At 43.4% G+C, this 22,206-nt stretch overlaps 1 protein-coding gene across 1 annotated transcript; it reads left to right on the top strand.

Annotated features, from left to right (window-relative positions):
- Positions 1-256: 256 nt before the first annotated feature.
- Positions 257-21,091, top strand: tle3a (TLE family member 3, transcriptional corepressor a). Its single transcript, XM_017466529.3, has 21 exons — positions 257-707; positions 1,307-1,481; positions 2,141-2,241; positions 2,514-2,577; positions 3,749-3,793; positions 8,191-8,253; positions 8,744-8,848; positions 12,936-13,134; positions 13,548-13,555; positions 15,724-15,846; positions 15,964-16,014; positions 16,188-16,340; positions 16,890-17,019; positions 17,348-17,523; positions 17,826-17,899; positions 18,106-18,355; positions 18,919-19,166; positions 19,259-19,406; positions 19,497-19,647; positions 19,981-20,057; positions 20,482-21,091. Exons 2-21 carry the CDS (start codon positions 1,458-1,460, stop codon positions 20,587-20,589), a joined length of 2,298 nt encoding a protein of 765 aa, XP_017322018.1. The 5' UTR covers positions 257-707; positions 1,307-1,457; the 3' UTR covers positions 20,590-21,091.
- Positions 21,092-22,206: the final 1,115 nt, after the last annotated feature.

The following is a 22,206-nucleotide window of genomic DNA, read 5'->3' on the forward strand; positions in this document are numbered from 1 at the left end:
AATTTCATGAATATATGTATTCAAGACCAGATAAAATAAAAATAAAAATAAATAAATAAAACAGTTACACCAGCTAACCTCGAAATGTTTAGTGATTGCAAGCTACCTGTTCTGATCTAAAATGGCGAGGATGACGTCACCCAACGACCCGTGGTTCCCACGTGGGGACAGCACGCTGCGATTGGACGGACTGCCTTGACTCCATGTCCGGGTGTCTGATTGGTTCACGAGAGGCGCTTTCGCGGCAGTGCAGCCCTCGTGTCAGTAGTCTGTCTGTGTGTGGCACAGGGCAACGGCGCCGGACTGAGAGGAAACGTGAGAGCGGACTACAGCGTTACACATCCAACCCTTCCTAAAGCTCTTCAGAATCTCGGAAGTACATTTTGGAGCGATTTTTTTATTTTGTTTTGGATTACGCGACCGGTCGACTGAGCGGCGGAGTTTTGTGCGGTGAAGTGAGTGAATCTTTGAGCGCCTGGGCTTGGGACCTGCAGGAGGAGAAGCAGTCGTCTCTAGTCGCCTTGTAGAGAGAGAGAACGACTGGAGGGTTCAGGTTTATCTCAGTCGTTGGTACTGAAACATGAACATTTTCGACGTTTGGTCGACGGAACTGCGTTAGAGTCTCACTCTGAGTTCCCAGGACAGCGGTTCCGCGTTTTTTAAAGTGGCTTTCGGTGCTGTTTGGACGCTCGGAGACGCGAAGGCAGGTAGGTGGCTAGCAGGTTAGCATAGCCACAATATATTGTTCTTCCACAAGTCATGACTCGGGATCGCCAAAAAAAACAACGAACTTAACTAGCTCACCGCTACATCTGTGTTTACATTATTATTACTTAGCAACTTGGAGGAACCTGTTTTCTAATGTGTATTTCGGAAAGGTGAGAGGTGTGGATAGTTAATGGCCAAACAAAGAAAGAAAAAGAAGAGAAGAGAACAGTCCGCGCGCCTTGTCAGTAATTGCTTAATAGCTTTGTTTTTGTGTCGATAAGGTCAGCTTCACATGTCCGCTTCAGTTTATTTAGTCAGTCGGCTTCCTGTGAATACTTAAGAGCTTGTCGAAATAGTCGAGCGACAGTGTAAAACCGCATTGTTGCACTATAAGTAGTCCGTGTTAGTCTGATGAGGAATAAAAACTACATTCTCACTTGAACTGCGTGCGCGTGCCGCTCAGACTTCTCTAAACCCGGCTTTAGCTCTGAAATGTGACTGAATACGAGTCAGTGTGTGTGTGTGTGAGAGAGAGAGCGAGAGAAAGAAGCTAACGCTGTGTTTTCCACGCTTGTGTTTTCATTGTCTGCCTGATAAGGTGCAGGGGTTCGAGCGGATCTGAGAGCAGGGGAGTGTGTTGGTCGGGGTGTGTTTACCCCCAGCAGCTCTGGCCGATGTGCTGAATTACACTGGGTCATCTCCATCCAGAAAACCGGCGAGCCTTCGAGAAATAAAGGATACATTTCAAGATGTATCCGCAGGGCCGGCATCCGGTAAGTCGCACATCTTGAACTGATATGAGCCGTAATTTGCTCCATCTGCATCGATTTAGCTATTCTGATGTACACCGCTCCTTCACTCTGCTTGCTGAAGCTTAAGTGTGCTCGAAAGGAGGCAGCAGATTCAGTGGAAATCAAATAAAGTTGGCTTAAAAAAAACAACAACCCCAGACTTAAACCTGGATTTTAAAAATGCAGTCAAGCTTGAAGCGAATTAAGAATTCCTTTAGAACAACAACAATCTCCTGAGAAGTATTTGTTTACTAGTCCGAGTTTTTTTTTTTTTTTTTTTTAAACAGAACACCTGGTTAAAGCCCAGCAAAAGGATTGCAGAACTAACAGTATGTGAGGTTTTTTTTAAATTATTTGTTTGTTTGTTTTGTTTTTGTCCATCTAAGTGACATGACCCCCCCCCCCCCCTCCTTCCCCTTTCATCCGCTGGTGTTTTATGTGAGCCTTTAAAATTGCTTCCATCACCTAGATGTCACTGTAGGAAAGATGTCACACTTGTTTCGGGAGGGGGGTCTGAAATGTTAGAGGTGCTCCCGGCGGGTGCGGAACACATTCGAGCCTCGCTCCGTGTTTGCTGGAAAACAAATTTTGGTTCTCGCGGGATGTAATTGAGTTTGATTGATGTGATGGCTGTCTTTCAGGCGCCCCACCAGCCTGGTCAGCCGGGCTTTAAATTCACTGTGGCAGAATCGTGCGACCGAATCAAGGACGAATTTCAGTTCCTGCAAGCTCAGTATCACAGGTAATATTCTAAAGGCTCTGAGACGGTCTCATAATAATATAAAATAATAATAATAATAATAATAATAATAATAATAATGTGTGCTGTTAGTGCAGCGTGCATGAAAAGAGACTATAGGTCTATATTCCATCAATAATGCATGCATTGGTTATTTAACAAAACAATGAAAATTTGTTACCGACACTCCTGAGGAGAGACATGAATGTAATTGCAAGTCGAAGAGGATAAAATGGCAGTGCAGTTGTAGTGTCTAAAAGCCTGTGTTATTTCAGTCTTAAGGTGGAGTATGACAAATTGGCCAATGAGAAGACGGAGATGCAGCGCCATTATGTCATGGTAAGATGATATATAAAAACTTTAACTCTAATTATGCTCTTATTTATGGAGAGTATGCGGGTGGTGTGCTTGGTATATACCTGCATTGTTGTGGTGTATGTATGTGACTGAGAAACCTCTCCCAGTGCCTTTAGCTTTATTAAAGGGCTCTGAGTGACTGTTTTGAGCCTTAGGCTTCTTTATACGCTGCCCCTTAGCCACAGGGGTCAATGACCATAGCATCGCCCCCCTTTTTTTCTTCCTTTGGCTCTCTCCTCCTTTTTATATTCCACCCTCCTTCCCCCCCCACCCCCTATCTGCCTCCCTCTGTTCGGGGATCTGATTATTCTCCAAGGAGACGCTGCTCTCTGACAAATGCATGGCTGTAAATTAGGTGAGGGGTGATGGAGGAGGGCCAGGGGCGTCTGTGGGAAAATACTCGATTGCGGCGGAAAACGTACAGTCTGCTGATAATGAGATTTAACACGCAAACAAGGAGCTCGACTGAAAATCGCTGTTAATCTTAAGTGCGAGCTTAATCATTTACACCGTCTTAAAAGCACCAGATTCAACTGTAAGTGTTTGGAGATCAGAAAATTTGCCCCGCCCCAGGTTTTCTGATTAGCAGAGGAACAAACAAAAGGCTTGACGTGATTCGACAAGGTTAAACCGTGGAAGTGTATTCTCTTATCTTGGGTAAACACGTGAAGGATGACTTTAACCAATACCTGGGGACGCTAGTTAAACATTCCGTTCACATTAAGAAGCTTGTCTGACTGATATGGGGAGGAAAGGTTAGGTAAACACCAGGAACAATCCTCCATGACTGTGCTGATAGAAGAGGCTGCAAGCGGAAAATACTTTACAAAGGAATGATCCCATGTCAGAGATACTCCTGTAGTGAAATCATTATCAATTATGCTGGATTTCAGTTAATTGGATTCATTTGGATAGGTCTTGTTCCAACTTGACTTAAAGAAGCGAAAGGGCCAGATTTGAAATGCCAATGTGAAAGGTTTTGAAGTGTTCATCAAACGCTCCCTCTTTCTCTTACCCCTTCATCTTTCACAGAAAAAAAAAACCCAGACACCCTCATCCTTCTGATGCACTGTGAGAACATTTGATGTTCGCATATGCTGAATGGAAAAGAATTTTTTATTTTATTTTTTCTGTTGTTTTTTTTTCTCCTCAGTACTATGAGATGTCCTATGGGCTGAACATTGAAATGCACAAACAGGTATGTGAGCCTTTGATATCTCCCCTCCGTCTTTACACACGCCGTCTCTGGATCATGTATATCCTAGATAGACGGTTTGTGGTGTGTGAGATCACTGTATCTTTTCTTCAATGTGTCTTCACTTTTTCCTACCTATGCAGAGTTAACTGCATCTGTCTGCATGGTCAGATTCATTGAGATTAAAGCTAAGCATTTGGCACAAAAGGCTCCTGTATCTTAATGGCTAAAGAGAGCGGAGGCTGTCCAGGACCCATTTTGTCAGCAGATTTAAGAAAACTGTATAAAATATAACGTTGCAAAAAATTTTTTATATATATATATATATATATATATATATATATATATATCCCCTTGTTGTAAAATCAGCTTTTTTTAGTCAATTCCTTTTAGCATGCACAAATTTCAAACTATACCTGACTCATACTCTTTTGGAATCTTTCCTTTTGTTTGCTTTGTTCTCGTGGCATTTTCCAAAGGATAATCTCAGGAAATGTGTGTTTGCATGTGCATGCATGTGCGTCGTTTTGATTTATTGCATGGTTCCATATTCTAGATAATCACGCAACAGCAGGAACGTGTTCATGGAGTTGGTTCATCACAGAGGAATAGCGCTAGTTTAGTCTGTTCGCCCTCACCCTCCCTCCCCTCCACATCCTGAAGGTTAATAGCATCAGGGAGGAGCAGCAGAGCAGGCGATCCATCAGTGTCCTCCGTGTGTGTGTCGGTGTGCTGGGCCGTTCGTCAGGTCTCACACTCTTCTGATGGCTCCTGTCAGCCACTTATCTCTCAACCAGAAAGGGGGGAGAGAGAGAGGGTGGGGGGGGGGTTGTGGAGGCAGTGAGGCGAGCGAGTGGGAGGGCCAGTCCTGTGTAAACAGGTTAATCGACTGATCCATTTTAGTGCTTTGACTTTTATCAGCCGCCGCCACAGAGCCCATGTAGGCACTTGAATAATTCATCCAGTCCGAGGCGAGAGAGGTGGGTGTTGGCGAGCAAACGCGCATACCTCCTCCCACTCCTCCACATTAACCCCAGATCAGGAGCACAACGAGCAGGAGCAGACGAGGAGTGGTTAACCACCATAGGCGGCTCGGGTTACTCAAGCCACACCACCATATCCTCCAGACTCAAGGATTTATTTCCATCAACAGGAAAATCCGTCTCTCTGCATCTGAGACAGTCCCCTCAACCCCCTGCCCCCCGCCCCTCCAGTGTTTTGTGTTTTAAATAGACAAGATGGAATGCTGAATTTTTAGCAAGGCATTTGCTCGCCATCTGATATCTGCAGACAGCTGTAACGGCAAGCGGAAACACCGCTCTGATGGCTGCTTTGCCCTGTCAGTGAGCTGCCATGATGGTTTATTATTATGAGTTGATCCAGGTTTCTCATCTGGTGTGACTGGCGTCGTGGAAATCCCCCCTCCCTCTGTGGCCAGGTGGTTGCTTCTTGCATGTAGAGCCTTGGATTGAGCTGATCTGCCCTGGTTTGACACTGGGACTCTGATCAATGATTTATACAGGGGGGACTCTAGTAAGTGTTTGCTAACTGCTGGATGGCTCTTCTTAGCGCAAACCAGAGCAAACAGACTCGCTGTATGAGGTGAGCACACACAGTCCCTGTTAAAAGAAAAACACAAGGTGGCTGTAAGTGAGGGGTGGGAGCCCAGAGCAAACTCCACCCTTCATGTTCTCACTAAGAAGTCTGGGGTCAGGTACACAGGGTGACCGAGTGTACCCGTCACACCGAATCCGAGCTATACTTCATGGTTTGTTTTAGAAGACACGTGTTCTCAGTTTTATTCTTCTAGATTACACATCTCAAGACTTTAAACACAAATGACAATTCTTTGCTCAGTTTCACACTATGAGCACTGTTGTGTGTTTGTGTGTGTGTGTGTGTGTGTGTGTGAGCTGACTAGTTCTGTGTTGCATGAAGCCAGCGGTAGTTCTTCATTACTGTGTCAGAGGACCATCCTACTCTCTATTGAAAACTGGAGCCCTATCAGCCTAGCGGGGTCAAGTATTATTTGTGATGGGGAGTAGAATGGCTGCGAGCACCAGTTGTTTTCCCTCTATATTCAATGCTCATCAGTGTCTCACTCTGTTCCGCCCGGCACTGATAGCAACAGACAAATAGCTTTCAGCACGCCATTGACAGGCTGGCCCTAGAGTGCTCTTGAAGGGGTGCTAGACAGGTCCGAGTACCTGTAATTGTGTAGCAGAGCATGAAGCTCGCTGTTCAAGAGCTGGGCTTTCATCTGCTTAAAGTGACAACATCCTATTTTTATCTCCAGCCAGAGCGAACACACTTTCCTACTGCCTTTTCTGTGTGCAGGCAACATTTTAGTGTGTTAGGGTTACAAGCACGTGTTAGGGTTTATATATTATACGTCGTTTTGGCACCCAACGTGGCGAGGGATTTATTTATTTGTTTGCCATACAGAGTGCGAAGGTTTAGTTTGACTGACAGATAAGTCAACCCTTGACCCCACTCAGACAGCTGTCAGCATTGTGGTAAGCTCTTAAGGAATGTACATGGTGTTTATACCTCTCCAAATCCTGTCAAATATTTTAGCCCCTGACAGGTTTATCTTGGCAAGTAAGGATTACACATTCTGCTGGCTTCTCAATTTTTGTTTTTGTTCATGTGTATATATATATATTTTTCTTTTTTTTCTAGTAAATGATCAGACTCTATTACTTACTTTATTACCCTATTACTTTATTATAAAGTATGTAACGTAAACATAAAGCAGACAAAATGATCATTCTGATTTTATTTTTTATTGAATGGATAACAGTCTGTCAAAACATGTTGGGTTTGAAAGCAACAAATGTTGGCTATGTCCTCTTATTCACTTTCATGTCCATGCTCTGCAATGGCTTTGATGTGGAATACTATCCGCCTAAGAGTACTGTCAATATGTCCTCCGTTTCCAGCTGCCTGCTTGCTTGTTCTAGACTGTACACTGCTTGGCTTGAAATGAATATCGCCACATCATACTGGGGGAGAGGGCAGGGAAACTTTTATCCATCATCTCATATATTGTGTTTGGCCACCATGGTCACTTGGCATTTTTCAGCAATATGTTATAAATAATTTCCTGGTCAGCACAGCACTGCATGTTTACAATTGAATGAGGGGAAAAATGAAAAATATGGCTGAAGAGCGATGTGATGTTTGTGCACGGCTCTGGCCTGGGTTGAACTGAGGCTCATAAATTCTGTAGATGATACATCTGTAGCCAAGCACGGTCTCTTTCCCTCCTTCATTACATGATCCCCCCCCCGCCGTCACAGTATGAGCAAGACCTGTTATGCGAGTTGTGAGACAGTGCAGATATAGGTTATGCAGAAAATAGCTGGATTTCTCTTTACAGAATTTGAGTGCTGGGCTGGAATTGATGCTTTAGGAGGATATATGGAGAGATAAGGCAAGCCTTCTTGCCTCTGTTATCCCTTCCCGCAGCCTCCCCCCACTGTCACCATTTCCTCTCTCTTTATCTACCTTCCGTGCACCGTGCTCATCTGATCGACAGGCCGAAAATTCAATTTAATGACCTGCCCGCGTGCCTGTAATATGATTTTACAGGCTGTTACGGTCAAGCCGAGGTAGCATTTGCATAATGATTGGGGCGCAATAGGAGACGGGGGCGCTCAGCCGCAGTTGCCATGGCAACCATGGCCAGGCTGGTGGAGAGAGAATGGAGGTCGGGTGTGTATGGCTGAGGATGGTGGTGGTGGTGGTGCTGGTGCTGGGGAAAATGAAGAAGGAGGGCAGTGGGGGTGGATCGGGCCCAGAATACTGACAGAATTGGCTCTAATCCAGCGTCTCTCATTACCGACTGCTGCAGACGTTTCCATCCTCAGCCAAAAGCCTCATCTTAATTCCCAACATCAACAAGTGGCTTTTCAGTATGTAGCGAAGCCGAGACTGGGCTTAACTTGAAGCATTTCTTACTGCACTCTCGAATACAGCCGCATCTCAAGCACTCGTCTGTGAATGACTTCCGGGTTGCAGTACATGCATCTGATATAGCATAGCGAGTAGCAGGGAAGTCCTCATCAGCAGCAGACTGTATTACCAACCCGACAGCGGGTGAAGTGTAATGGTGCTCTTAACGTGGCTTTGGCTTCCGTGCGGTTTGGAGTGTACACTCATCGCAGCTGTGCTCCCTCTCCCCTAGGCCCTCCTAATGCTTTAAATATTTCACATGTCAATATCACGCTGTTTGGAGTGTGCCGAGTCAAGCGCTGCTGATTGCCATGGTAATTGACTTAATCGCTGTAAACACTAAAAGGGGTTGAACTTTTTTTCTTTTTTTTTTATATGACAGTGTTGTACTTTCCAGTGCTGGTCCATTGCCTCATCACAGTTTCTGTTTCTCTCTCTTTCAGACTGAGATTGCTAAAAGGCTTAACGCAATTCTAGTTCAGATCATGCCCTTTCTGTCACAAGAGGTGAGTTTTTATGCTGTTTATAATGACTTGTCATATCAGACGTATTAGTGCTCAACACACATTCATGTTCTTGATGCCTTAATGTGTTTAGTTATGCAGCAATTTGAAAGCAGTCAAGCTGAATCTGCCAGTGTTTATGCATAAAAAAGGCATCTGTATTTATATATAAAATAATTACGGATGGTGGATCAAATTTAAACACAGGATACCATGAACACATTAGTTTACCAAAACTAATATGGAGATTTTAAACAAAGATCTATGATTCTAGCCATATTGCACCACTAGTTTGCATTCATTCTTAACTGCGGCTTTATCTGCTTTTTTTACTTTGCGTATAATTATACAGTGCCTTATTATACAAGGCACATGTCCACCTGTTTTGCATTGAAGAGCATTTGAATATAGCATGCATTATGAAAATGTTTTGACGTGCTTTGCGTGGAGCTTCTTGGGTACATTTGACTGTGTGTGTGTGTGTGTGTTGCAGCACCAACAGCAGGTTGCACAGGCTGTTGAACGTGCCAAGCAAGTGACAATGACTGAGCTGAATGCCATCATCGGGGTACGTGGACTTCCCAATCTGCCTCTCACCGTGTGTATACCTCTTTAATTCTTTTATTTGACTGTAATAATGGGGCACAGCTGCAATGTCATCCTCAAATTGACTATGTAGTTAATCCTAATTATAAATAATTTTAACAGAATAATTTGAACTCCTGAATTTGATTATACACAGTTTTGCCCCGAATTCTATTTTGAAATGTATTTGAATTAAATTCTTGCATTAACATGATCGTATTTAATACAGTTGTATAATTGTGATTGAGGTGTGCCCAAATGTCCTTGTGTTTTTCCTACTTGTTACTTGTAGTGATTTGGAGTGTGTGTTGGCTGGGCTTACCGTGTGTGTGTGTGTGTGTGTGTGTGTGTGTGTGTGGGCTGATTGGGCTAGTCTGTGTGCCTTGTTCTTGAATGTTAATGAAAAGCTTATTGGAAGCTTCATCTCAAAACTAAATGCTTTAATTGGATCAAATTTTACTGGCGAGGTTCATCCCTTTAGTGATGACCTGGACAGCTCTGACAGACAATAGATACTGATTTCAATACTGATACTGATCAGACACGTGCACATACTCAGCGGTCATCACCTTGGTACCTGTAATATACCCCTTTAACTTTACAAGTCCATTCATGCAAGTCTACTGTAGTTTATCTCTGTTTTCTTTCCCATCTGGTGCTGATTGATCACCTCCAATAGGAGGATTTAGATCAGTGTTTGAGTGAACAGGTCCAGCCCCATGGCCCAAGAAGCTGGCCTGGCTGTGAATTACTGTGATCACAGCGACTGAACTCACATTGACTGGTCTCTATTTAATAGCGTTATTCCAATGCAGCGGTGAGGTGGAGGACCAGAAGGGACAGCTGTATAGCTTGATATCGAAATTCAATTAGGAACTAAACACTGACACACAACTATCCCCCTCCCCATTCTTAGATAATGACTTCCTGGAATCTAGGGCAGAATGAGGCAGGCATGTGGCCGCTCTTAAATGCCAGGCTATCTACTGGGAAGGGCCCATTTGATAGGTTTAATGCCGCGCTGCACCAGACCTGCTTTATTGCTTAACGACTCTGTTAGAACGGGAGAATCTGAAAGTATTGGTTGGAATTCTACTGGGGAGGTCTGACTTTTTTGAGTCGCGACTAAGATTTGGTTATTTTTGTTTGTTGGGTTTTTGGGGGGTTTTTTTCCTTTTATTTATTTATTTATTTTTTTTAATAAGTGGGTCACCTTTTCTCCCTCTGAGAATGGATTAAAAATGGAGTCGACATTTACGTTTCTGACATTTGATGGTTCTGGCTTTCGTATTCATTCCACATATTTTCTCTTTTGTGCTTTCTTTATATCCTTGGGCAATAAAGCGCTAGCTTGTCTTGGGCTGCTTGTGTGATGGAAAAGGTGCATATATATATATATATATATATATATATATATATATATATATATATATATATATATATATATATATATATATATATATATATATATATATATATATATATTTTTGTAGGAGGCAAGCATTTGTAATTTACACAGCAGTCAGTATTCGTGCATGTGTGCGCATGGTTGCCAGTGTCCTCATGAATACTTGAAGGCCAAGGTGAGATGAGAGTGGCGTGCTCCTTCACACACATGCACTGGCAGCGCAACAGCTGCTAACATGTCTTATTGATGGACCACAGTGCAAGTAATAGGATGCATCTAGGACAGCCCCCCCCCCCCCCCCCCCCCCTTGCAGCACGTTCATCAAAAATCTCAAGATGGCTTCTCCTGGCAGCTCGGCATTTCTGTCCTCGTCACTTAGCGCACGAGTGCATTTGGTGCTGTATATTTAGAAAGCGTTTTCACACCCTATTTCCCGCCTGTGGTTATGAGTGGCTGTATTTAGTTATTGCTGTGCGTAGAATAAGCTGAAGCATGCTGTGACCGTGTACGGGGCTTGAGTAGATGTAAATGTGGTTCGGAGCAGTACTGATAGACATGCACACGCTTTCAGCTCTGTTACTGCCACCACAGCAGCTACTTTTAACATGTCTTCCCAGACCTCTCACAGGAGAACCGTTAAGATGGCCTCCGCTTGTGGTAAAGGTCCAATTAAGAGTGTGTGTGTGTGCGTAAGAGAGAGGGATCTGTTGTAGATAGTCCAAGGTTGCAAGTTGCATGGTTACAGTGCTAAATTGTTTAGTTTATCCCACCTGAGGATAAGAGTACGTGGGTGTCTAATTTAGCCAGTTGGGTTTTCTACTGCCCAGCCATGTTGTTATATATATTTTTTTTCCATCTGGTGGCCAGCCAGTGTTTGGCAGCAGTACTTCACAGTTGGGGAGGAGATTAATGCCAGCAGAAGAGGTCTTTATCTATGAATATTAAATTAGAGGAGGCATTTTATTTCTTTTTCTTGTCTTCATAGCTGGGGCTCTAATGAGGGTTCTCAATGATTGTCCATGCATATTACACATCAGTGGCTCATTAGCCAGAATGAGCAGGGAAGAGCCTCCCCCGTGAATCAACTGCCTTTTTAATTTCCCTCGTGGTCAATCATCTCCTCTAGCTTACACACCACACACACACACACGCACGCGTTTTCCCTTCTATATTCATATGTACTTTCTTGCACGCATGCACCTTAAAACCATGCAGCCGTATAATAAACAAATGACTGCCGCTCCCATCCTTTTAGTTTCTTATGTCCGCCTATTCACAGGTTCACCTGAGACCTGGCGCATAACTGAATTGGGGAGGGAGGGGGAAAGGTTGCGGCTCAAATCCCGGGTGGCACTTCTCTATATACCATTCTCTTCCCTGCCATTCTCCAAGGCCTTCACAGCAATATACAGCCAGCTGTGCAAATAATCGGCAAAGCTGTTAGCAATTATAGTCACCCCTGAATAAGAGCTCGTGATGGACATCTTAATAATGATTTGTCCTCTGGAAAGGGCAAGCTTTCGGAGCATTCCAGGCTTCTAAATCAGCCTTTAGTATTGATATTTACTCTTGGCATGGCATTAATGACCTTCTAATAATTCCAAAAGGTTGTACTTCCATGATTGCCATACATGGCCAATAATATCTAACCTTTTCACTTCAGAAGAAAATGTGCACACTCAAGATTTCAGTGAGAATGGCCATAAATGGCACCTGATTGAGTTGTGGTCTGTATAGAGGGGAGGGAGTGGTACATGCCATAACAGCAGCTAAATTATTCAGCCCTCCAGAGCATAGTAATAAATTGTGAAGTGTGTGTGTGTGTTTTTCTTTTTACTGGTGCCTGTACTAAGTATTATTTAAGCTTGCTTTAAACGGCACACTTCCCATGCTGAGAGGCTTTTAACTCCTGTTAGCTTGCCCCGAGTCCTTCAAATATTAATGGGAATATTGAAGGTTTGAACTCTTGCCAGCATGAGTCTGGTTGTTGTCCACTGTAACCAGACACACACACATGCGCACATACACGCACGCACATACTTTCAACTCCTACTGCTATTAGACTTGCTTTAAAAGTTGTCATGAGTGACTCAGTTTGTGAATTAACCAAACCCGTGTGTGTGTGTGTGTGTGTGTGTGTGTGTGTGTGTGTGTGTGTGTGTGTGTGTGGCATTTTGATGAGGTTAAGGAGCAGGTGGTAAAGCCCCTGAGCTGACAGACTTTGAATGCCTGTTTGTCTTGGAACTGTATCTTGAAGAGTGCTTGTGTTTACAACTTCATTCAGGTTGACTTGACCATTTAGTTTCGGGCTGTTTTCCAACATGGACACTCATTTAGGCAGACATGTCAAAACCTGTCTTGCATCATTCACTTCCAGTTTCCTTTGTTTTCCAGGTTTTCTTGCCCAGCCATGATTAACTTTTCTTTTCTGTCTCTTAAGTCTCTGTCTACAGTTTTGAAGTCTTTTTCTTTTCTTTTCTTCCTTTTCCCACATAGCTGTGCCTTGTGACAAATATAGAAATGTGTGGACTGTTGTGTCTGTAAAATGTATGATTAATCCATGAGGGTTTTAATGTGTCTCCTCTAGCGTGAGCTTTTGGACTGGGCTCGTACTGGCTCAGACTTTGTGCATTTGACTTTTTGTTGGTGTGTTTTCCCTCTGGCCCACTCGCAGTGTGTCTTTCCGCAGCAGCAGCAGCTCCAGGCACAGCACCTCTCTCATGCTGCCCATGGCCCTGTGGCTCTGCCTCCACACCCCTCGGGCCTCCAGCCCCCGGGCATCCCCCCAGTTACAGGTACCGGCTCAGGCCTGCTGGCACTAGGCGCACTGGGCAGCCAGCCTCACCTGCCTGTGAAGGACGAGAAGAACCACCATGACCTGGAGCACAGAGGTGAGAAAGTCTAAACATTACCGCTGAAGAAAGACTACAGAACTAGTGCTTCAGAAACTAGTTGAATTCCGTTTTTGTTCTGATCGTATGGAATGATCCTGATTATTTTACCTGTGATGCTGTACTAACTGTTAAATTAAAATCTAGGGCAGATTTGTCTTTGTACATGCACTTACAGAAGTTGAACACCGTTTATAGGCAACATATTACTCATAATTAGAGCATGCTTTCTGGGTCAGAGGGAAAAAAAGCACACATGTCTTGGCACTTAAAATGTAGGATGAAATGTTTTCTAGGTGATGAAACCCTCTCTTATTTGGAGAGACTCATTGACTTTTGTTGTTTATATCTTCTCTGTGGCTGGCCAATCTTCTCGTCTATTTCTCTCCTCCAACTGGATCCACTGACTGCAGAGAGCACGGTGAGTGCCCAGTTTCCCATTGGCTTGTGTGTTGGCTTTTACATTTTTCTTTTTTTCCTCTCTCACATATATCCTCTGTTCAGTTGTTCACTCCTACTTGCTCTCATTCTGTCTCTCTTTGTCTCTCTTCCTTCCTGCATGAAAGGGCTTTTTAACCTGTTTCACGCCTAAGAAATTTTCCATTAATGTAAATGTCAAGCAAGACTTCTTTTGCCTGAAACCCTCACAAGTTGCACTGCGTACAGTAATCTGCTTTCATTAAAGTGACTAATGGGGAAACAAGGTTTTCTATGAAATAAGCTCTCTCATCTCTATGCAGATGGGAAATGACTCGTATCACAGTGTACAGATTAGCACTACTGCGTAATTGCATCACAATTAAAGACGACTTTAACACTCCTCCCTTCTTAGCAGATTTATTTGATCCCCTCAGTCTCTCCCTCCTTTTCTGGGATATCCTGTCCTTTTTACTGCCCCTTTTGCTTTTTTTTTTTTTTCTTTCCTTTTTCCTTCTTCCCTAGCTGATAAATATGCATGAACATAAGCGGTAGCATTGTTTTCCTGCCTCTCATCTCCTCATAAAAGGCGTTTATTTGATGGGAGGGTTCAAATCTCTCTGATGGCCGATTGTGGCAGTGAGATTGGGTTTCTAACAGTCCCAGCCAGAGCTCAATGGGTGCAGTCATGTCTAAAGGAAGAGGAGCTCCTCTAGCATTTACGACCCCTGGCTTGTGTATATGCGTGCGTGTTGTGCCTGTGTCTTGGGTCATCTGATAGCACAGTTGTGACTCTATTTAATGAGACACGCCAAGCATCTCTTTAAAAGGTCAGGCATCTCACACACACGCGCACACACACACACACACACACACACACACACACACACACACACACACACACACACACACACACACACACACAGGACTGTGGGCTGTCTGCCCAGTCTGCTACTTCATCTCACTTCTCAGCTCAGTTTCTTTTTACACTTGCCATGAACTTGGAGGCATTCTTGCCCTCTTGTGCTGTGCATTCTCACTGGGATGAGGGGAAACCTAAGAGAAGCTCTCAGGTTGGATTATGTTTAGAAAATGCCTAGAGAACACTTAAGAAAGGCCCATTTGCTTCGCTGACAACACCTTCCTTAGCTTGATGCGTACATCGGAGTATGTACTACAGTATTAGTCCTGGTCTCTTAGAAGGAAATTTTTTTCCCCCTTTGGCCAAAGGAAGTACTTTTTTTTTTCATATCGGTTCCAAATAGTCTTGTTTTGTGATTGTATGTGTATGATCTCTCTCTTATTTTATGTGTGTGAATTGACCCTTAAATAAAATGAGGAAGTGTGAGACCCAGTGGACAGAGCCTCACTGCTGGAGTGCAGCTGCCTGCATGTGACCTGCCTGCCTTTGGCCATTTGTTTGTAGTCCGCCAACTACACAAGCTTGGAGTCAGAGCTCAGCAGGCTACACCAATCAATGGCCTTTACATGGTCTCTCACACACACACACACACACACACACACACACACACACACACACACACACACTCGCACTCGCATCCAGTCCAGGCCTGGCTGCTCTCAGATAAAGAGCCGTTGTTCAGCACTATTACTGGTCATGTCTTTCTTGAAGCTGTTTGTTGGTCTCTTTTAAGAAGGGGGGAGGGGGGCTGTGAAAACAAGCCCCTCTCTTTGGTCTGCTTAACTGTGGCTGCTCTGTTGTGTAGCCAGCAAATTCTTGGGTGTTTAGTCTAGCGTAGGTTGTTAGATACGGCTTGGCTAGTTTCAGTGCATTGTGTTAAGCCTGTTTTGGGTTTTGTAGGCGGCCGATGGGAATGCATAGGCCTATCCTGGCTTTGTAAAAGTGTGTGGTTTTGGAGTGATATGTACTACTAGTTTCCCCCACCCCCTCTTTTGTATTTTCCCCTTCCTCTTTTCCATCTTGGATTTCTTTCAGAATCCACAGCTGCAAAGTACCTGTCATTGCTGTCTGCAATTGTGTTGAAATCTGGCTTAAATTAATACTATGGTCTCAAAGCATATTACCCAGTGATAAATACCAAATAAAATTTGCTTTATCTTCTATCCCTGAGAGTGATGAAGTCTTTTTTTCTTCTTCTTCTTCTTCTTCTTCTTCTTTTTTTCCCCCTTCCTTTCCCCTTCCTTCTATAGAACAACTCAATTTCCCCATCTGACAGCCTGCGTACTGCCAGTGAGAAGCATCGCGGTTCCTCTGACTACAGTCTGGACTCCAAGAAGCGCAAAATGGAAGAGAAGGACAACATGAGCAGATATGTGAGTCTGAAAAATGCAGTGTGAACTCATTATAAAAAACTTTGCTTCAAGAACAATGTTTCTTTGTAATGGGAGATTGAGGTGCATTTTTTTTTTTTTTTTTTTTTTTAAATACAGGATAGTGATGGAGACAAAAGTGATGATCTTGTGGTCGACGTTTCTAATGAGGTGAGATTTTATTGTGTATATATAATCAGTTGTGAGTTTGAATTTGTAGAATATTAACATTTGAAGGAGCACAAAGTAGTTCTGCTAAAACTGTTTGCCATGTGTACGATCAAGCTGAGATTCTTACCTGGGGTATTGTTTTGGCTCTTTTGTTTGGGTCTTTGTTTGCGTAGGACCCTGCTACACCCCGAGGCAGCCCAGCACACTCCCCACCAGAAAATGGCATTGACAAGCCACGCCCTGCAAAAAAGGATACACCTAATAGTCCTGCCTCAGTGGCCTCATCTGGCAGCACACCTTCTTCTAAAACCAAGGAGCATGGCCATGTAAGGGCACGTTTGCACACAATTATAAAGGCTACTTATAATTTTAAACACTTTTTTCGTCTTTTAGGGTACCAACAAGTAAATTTTAACTGAAAGATATAGCTCAACGCACTGATCTTGTTGTCGTGTCTCTTGCTTTTATATACGGCTTAGGAAGGAATGCTTCCCGGCATTAGCTTTAAATGCGTTAGTATTACTTAGGAAATGTCAGACATATAGCATTTCTGTAGCAAGATCTGTCATGTCCTTTGTACTAATAACTCAATGTGCTTAACCATTCTGGGCCCTTCTGCCTTGTCAGAAAGATTAAAGGATGAAAGCAGGGGGAAGGATGATAATGAGCCTCATCTCCATTGTACCATTAATGGCTTTTAGGATAAAAAGTGGGGTTTATAGCTTCATAGGAATTGGTTGTTTGTCAGAATAGGACGGGATTACATTCAGTGGGCACTCAAATCTCTGCTTGTATGTTGCCTCACTTCTTTCAGAAGATTTCTAATCTCTGTCTGTTTTTTTTCATTCTCTCACTCCCGTCTTTCTCGAATACAGAATGATAAATCATCCACACCTGGTCTCAAGTCTAACACTCCCACTCCACGGAATGATGCCCCGACCCCCGGCACCAGCACCACGCCAGGGTTGCGGCCCATCCTGGGCAAACCGCCCATGGAGGCTCTGCGTAAGTATAGCCTATACACCCACACTGAACCAATACTCCGAAAAACAAAAAACAAAGTGTTCACATTCACACTTTGCTATACATCACAAGAAGGTGAATCACTTTATATTATATGACCTTAATATGAATTTTTAGCTTGGGCATTTTCTTCAGAATTCTTTTTGAACAGAGAGCTGAGTAGTGGTCTCTGAGAATCTTTGTGTTACTTCGTGTGGTTCAGTGCAGGCGGTGTTGATTGAGATGGCACTCCATACACCCGCATCTTTTTCCTCTTTCTGCCTGTAACTAATGCTGATTTCTGATTGGCTCTGTGCGTCCATCTCTGTAGCTGCTCCTGCACTGCGAACTCCCCTTTCCATTGCTGGCTCTTACCCAGCTCCTTTTGCCATGATGGGCCACCATGAGATGAATGGTTCGCTCACAAGCCCTGGGGTCTACGCCGGCCTACACATCTCTCCCCAGATGAGTGCGGCTGCTGCTGCTGCATATGGCCGTCCGTCCATTGTGAGTGTTTGTGTGCATGTGTGTCCTTTCTAAGGCTGACCCCTATATTTTTAATAGACATTTGTTTTCCCTTTCTCTTGCTCTGGACTGAGAATGCATGCTGATGGTAGTGAACATGAGAATATCAAGCCTTTTGTGTTTTGATAAAGTGAGAAAGAATGTAATGCAAGTTGTGCTATTTTAGTACATTATCCAGAGCTTTTTTTTTATATATATATAAATGTTATCTTGTATTGGTTAATGATTGCTCTGTGCTACTATGTGTGAGGATCTAATTGATTTGTTCATTTGCATTTTTTAAGGCTGGATTCGATCATCCTCATATGAGAGCCCCAGGCCTCCCTGCCAGCCTCACGTCAATCTCTGGAGGAAAGCCGTAAGTATCTCACCAAAAGTGGCCTCATTCTGAGCCTTTCTTTCACAGTACTGTTTATGTAGTGGCTCTGCTACTTTTTGCAGCTCTTAATAACTAATTTCAGACCATTTGGTTGTTGATTTAATTAGCCCACTTCAGTCAGTAGACATTCCATGCTGTGGACCACAGAATGCTTAAGACTTTTTGGTTTATTCTCTCTTCGTCAGAGCGTATTCATTCCATGTCAGTGCTGATGGACAGATGCAGCCTGTGCCATTCCCTCCTGATGCTCTGATGGGCCCTGGGATCCCCCGCCACGCCCGCCAAATCAACACCCTAAGCCACGGCGAGGTGGTATGTGCGGTCACCATCAGCAACCCTACACGTCATGTCTACACTGGAGGCAAGGGCTGTGTGAAGATCTGGGACATCAGCCAGCCTGGTAGCAAGAGTCCTGTGTCCCAGCTCGACTGTCTGGTGAGAGCTAAACCCAGTATTTACTGTTATCAGTGTAATTGCAGTAGCACACATATTACTTAAATGCCTTGCTTATTGGACTTTTAAGGGGTATTGCATGGATCAGTGTTAATTTTTGTAAATTAAAAATTTGAAACCACAGTTTATTCTAGCTTTTTTATTAGCAAAGCCAAATAGCACCATTGTGTATTTTTAATCTATCAAGTACTGTGATATGTGTGTGTGTGTGTGTGTCTATATATATATATATATATATATATATATATATATATATATATATATATATATATATATATATATATATATATATATATATATAAAATAAATTAATTCTTTGACATTGCTTTTCCTCAGTTAATAGTCAAGTGCATTTTAAAAACAAAAAAACACAACTTTATGGCATTCTTATACTTCTCTAAAAAGTTACAGAATCATGTGATGGTGTGTGAATTTTGTGTGGAACAGTGGTCCATATTGCCACATCTTGATGGATTGTGCATTGTCAAACAACAGAGGTAGCTTTCTTTCATTTTGGCTCACTGCTCTGTTTTTCTTTGGAGCAGAACCGGGACAACTACATCCGTTCCTGCAAGCTGTTGCCTGACGGTCGTACGCTGATTGTGGGTGGCGAAGCAAGTACCCTGACCATCTGGGATTTGGCTTCACAGACGCCACGCATCAAGGCTGAGCTGACCTCATCAGCCCCGGCCTGCTACGCTCTGGCCATCAGCCCTGATGCTAAGGTCTGCTTCTCCTGTTGTAGTGATGGCAACATTGCCGTCTGGGACCTCCATAATCAGACGCTTGTCAGGTACGTCTGTGAGGAGCTGATAAGCGTGACTTGTATTTGAGAAGTGTAATTGGCTGTGCCTCTGACCACCTACTGCCTTGTGGGTATTGTAGGCAGTTCCAGGGCCACACAGATGGCGCCAGCTGCATCGACATCTCTCACGATGGTACTAAACTGTGGACGGGTGGCCTGGACAACACCGTGCGCTCGTGGGACCTGAGAGAAGGGCGGCAACTGCAGCAACATGATTTCACCTCTCAGGTCAGTTTCTCACCTGTTCCTTTCCTATCAGCACCAGTCGAAAAACTTGTCAGTGTATTGAAACCGTCTTGCTTTCTGTTTCATGTACAGATCTTCTCACTGGGCTACTGCCCAACAGGTGAGTGGCTGGCTGTGGGCATGGAGAGCAGCAATGTGGAGGTGCTCCACCACACCAAGCCGGACAAGTATCAGCTCCACCTGCATGAGAGCTGTGTGCTGTCCCTCAAATTCGCCTACTGTGGTAAGACACCAAGCCATATTGGGTTTACCTTGCTTATGTGAACTAAGAGCACACTGATTGCTAAATTGGAGAGAAAAAATTACTGCTTTATGACTTGAGATTGCATATTGTATCTCAGAGATCACTTTAATTGCATGCTTCTCACTTTCCACTGTTTTCTGTTTGAAGCTATTTGGTGTTTACACATGAACTGCATCTTCCAATTGAGCACAACCTTGGCTGTCCTCTCCCTTTAAGCCTGTGTTCAGTCTCTTTGCACATATCTCTGTTTAGCTCTATCTTGCCTTGGCAGCACAAGCAAAGCTCTAATTACATTTGATTTCCCTTGACAAGGTAAATGGTTCGTGAGCACTGGGAAGGACAATCTGTTGAACGCGTGGAGGACTCCCTACGGCGCCAGCATATTCCAGGTACAGAGATCAATAAAGTCTGTCTGCAGGAAGCTCGCCCTAGAGGGCAGAGTGACCGCTAGCTGATGGACAATGCCTACATCAGCGGAAATGGACCAGAGTGTGTCATTAGCGCCAGGGCCCTGACCACTTAGGCAGGATGTGGGCATGCACACGCAGCCACCATCCAGTAAATAACACTAAACCTTTAAAGTGCTCAAGGCTGAAGTTAGCGTAAGAGCTAATGCGGTGTGACGGTGTGGGAAGAAGTGCTTATGTATACAGCTCCCTTTTTTTTTGTGCTTTGAGTGATCAATTGGGTCAGGGAAAAGGCGGTGTCTGTACATAGTAGAACATAAATGTTTTGACAGTTACTTCTCAATAGGCTTGCTCTTTTTATCCCTCTTATTAACTTCCTCTTATTTATTTCTCTCTCCTCTTCTAGTCAAAGGAATCCTCTTCAGTCCTGAGCTGTGACATCTCAGCAGATGACAAGTACATTGTCACCGGCTCTGGTGACAAGAAGGCCACAGTGTATGAGGTGATCTACTAGGCAGCGGTAACTGAGTGAAGAAGTTCAGTCCATGTTGAAAAGGAGAAACGGGGAATGGTGTGTTGAGGGAAACCATGCTCCTTTTCTCCTCGCCAGATAAACACTCTGTCTACCTGACTCTCATCCCTCGTCATCCCCTTTTTCGTGGACTGTGTGACTAGCAGCAGCCTGGAATAGTCAGATATGGACTGATTTAAACCAGGACTTGAACTGGTCTGGTGGAGACTGGGCAGCCTTTCGCCCAGTCACTAATGCTTCTTACTTGCTCATTCCTTGCCCACTACACCTAACGAAGGGCATTTGGCACTAGAGAAGAGAATCTTTTTTTTTTTTTTTTTTTTCTTGTTGGATTTTATGTCTTTTATTTTATTTTTAATTTTAAAAAAAAAATAAGGTAAGAATGTTGCAGCATGAAGCGGTGCTTCGTTCTGAAACTTTATTCATGTGGAGGTTTTGTGAAAAGTGTACATAATGGAGTATTAAAAGGCCTTTTATAGATTTATATTTTGGTGTTCAGTTACACTCACAATGGTTCTTTCTCTCTCTCACCCTCTCCTTGATGCTTTGTTTTTTCCGCTGGGGTTTGGAAATTAGATTAGGACATTATTTTTTTTCTAAGGATATTCTATCTCTTTTTGTTCCTGAGAAGTTAATTTTCTAGGCTGACCTTTTATGGAAATCTAATTTACCCCCCTCCCTTCCTCTGAAAAAAAATTGAGCTAGATCATATTTCGGGGATGTGTGTGGATTATTATTATTATTATTATTATTATTATTATTATTATTATTATTATTTTATTTTTTTATAAATACCCTGTGAATTTGTCCCCTCTGAGTGGTGGAAAGCCCCTGCCTTATAAACTCCTGTGAGCACCAGAGGCTGATGTCTAGCAGAAAGGGCAGCGCAGGAGGATGGACGCTCTAAAAAGTGACTCTTCTAACCTCCTAGAAGTGTGGCCTCCTATGAGACAGAGTTGCCTCAAGAGTGGATGGGCCAAACAAGGTAGCTGTATAAAAGGCATGTGTGCACTGACTGAGAGGAGGACCCTTCACCTGATCTGTGACTTCATTACATTGGTGCATTGACAGGACTCAGCATTTTGTCTTGTAATGGATGAACATGATTTGAATTAATATTGGTTAATATTTCCCCGTTTCCCTTTCTTTGGAGCCTCCTTGGAATTTGTGTGCATACTGTCCCATATGCAAAAAGCACAGAGTTAGTTTATTTGTCTATGGCACCAAACGAAGCATAATGTCCAAGTTAGACATACAAACTTTAATCAGACAATTGGCCGACTTCATCATACTACGCTGTCTCCTGCCTTACAAAGAGTCAGTGGACACAGTCATGTCTTAAAACACACACACACCAAAGTATGTAGCAAACTGTGTTGTCACTGAAGATATGTACAGTTGTTGATATTTCAATAAACTGTTTTTGTAAAAAAAAAAAAAAAAAAATTAATAATAATTATTATTTACTAGATCCTATTTATTGCTTTGCTTTATGTTACTCGAATACTTTGAGCCTGACAGTGTTATAGTGTGATCAGTGGAGAACTGAACTTACCCACTTAAAGGAGGCATGACACAAACTTGGCTCCCTGAATGGGT

This window comes from Ictalurus punctatus, chromosome 4 (assembly GCF_001660625.3).
Source record: "Ictalurus punctatus breed USDA103 chromosome 4, Coco_2.0, whole genome shotgun sequence".
NCBI lineage: Eukaryota > Metazoa > Chordata > Actinopteri > Siluriformes > Ictaluridae > Ictalurus > Ictalurus punctatus.

Excerpts from the sequence above, each read along its gene's own strand:
- tle3a (XM_017466529.3), top strand. The coding sequence starts at position 1,458 with ATGTATCCGCAGGGCCGGCATCCG. Across the intron at positions 3,794-8,190 it reads ACATTGAAATGCACAAACAG|ACTGAGATTGCTAAAAGGCT; the intron begins GTATGTGAGCCT and ends TCTCTCTTTCAG. Across the intron at positions 19,648-19,980 it reads CCTCAAATTCGCCTACTGTG|GTAAATGGTTCGTGAGCACT; the intron begins GTAAGACACCAA and ends TCCCTTGACAAG.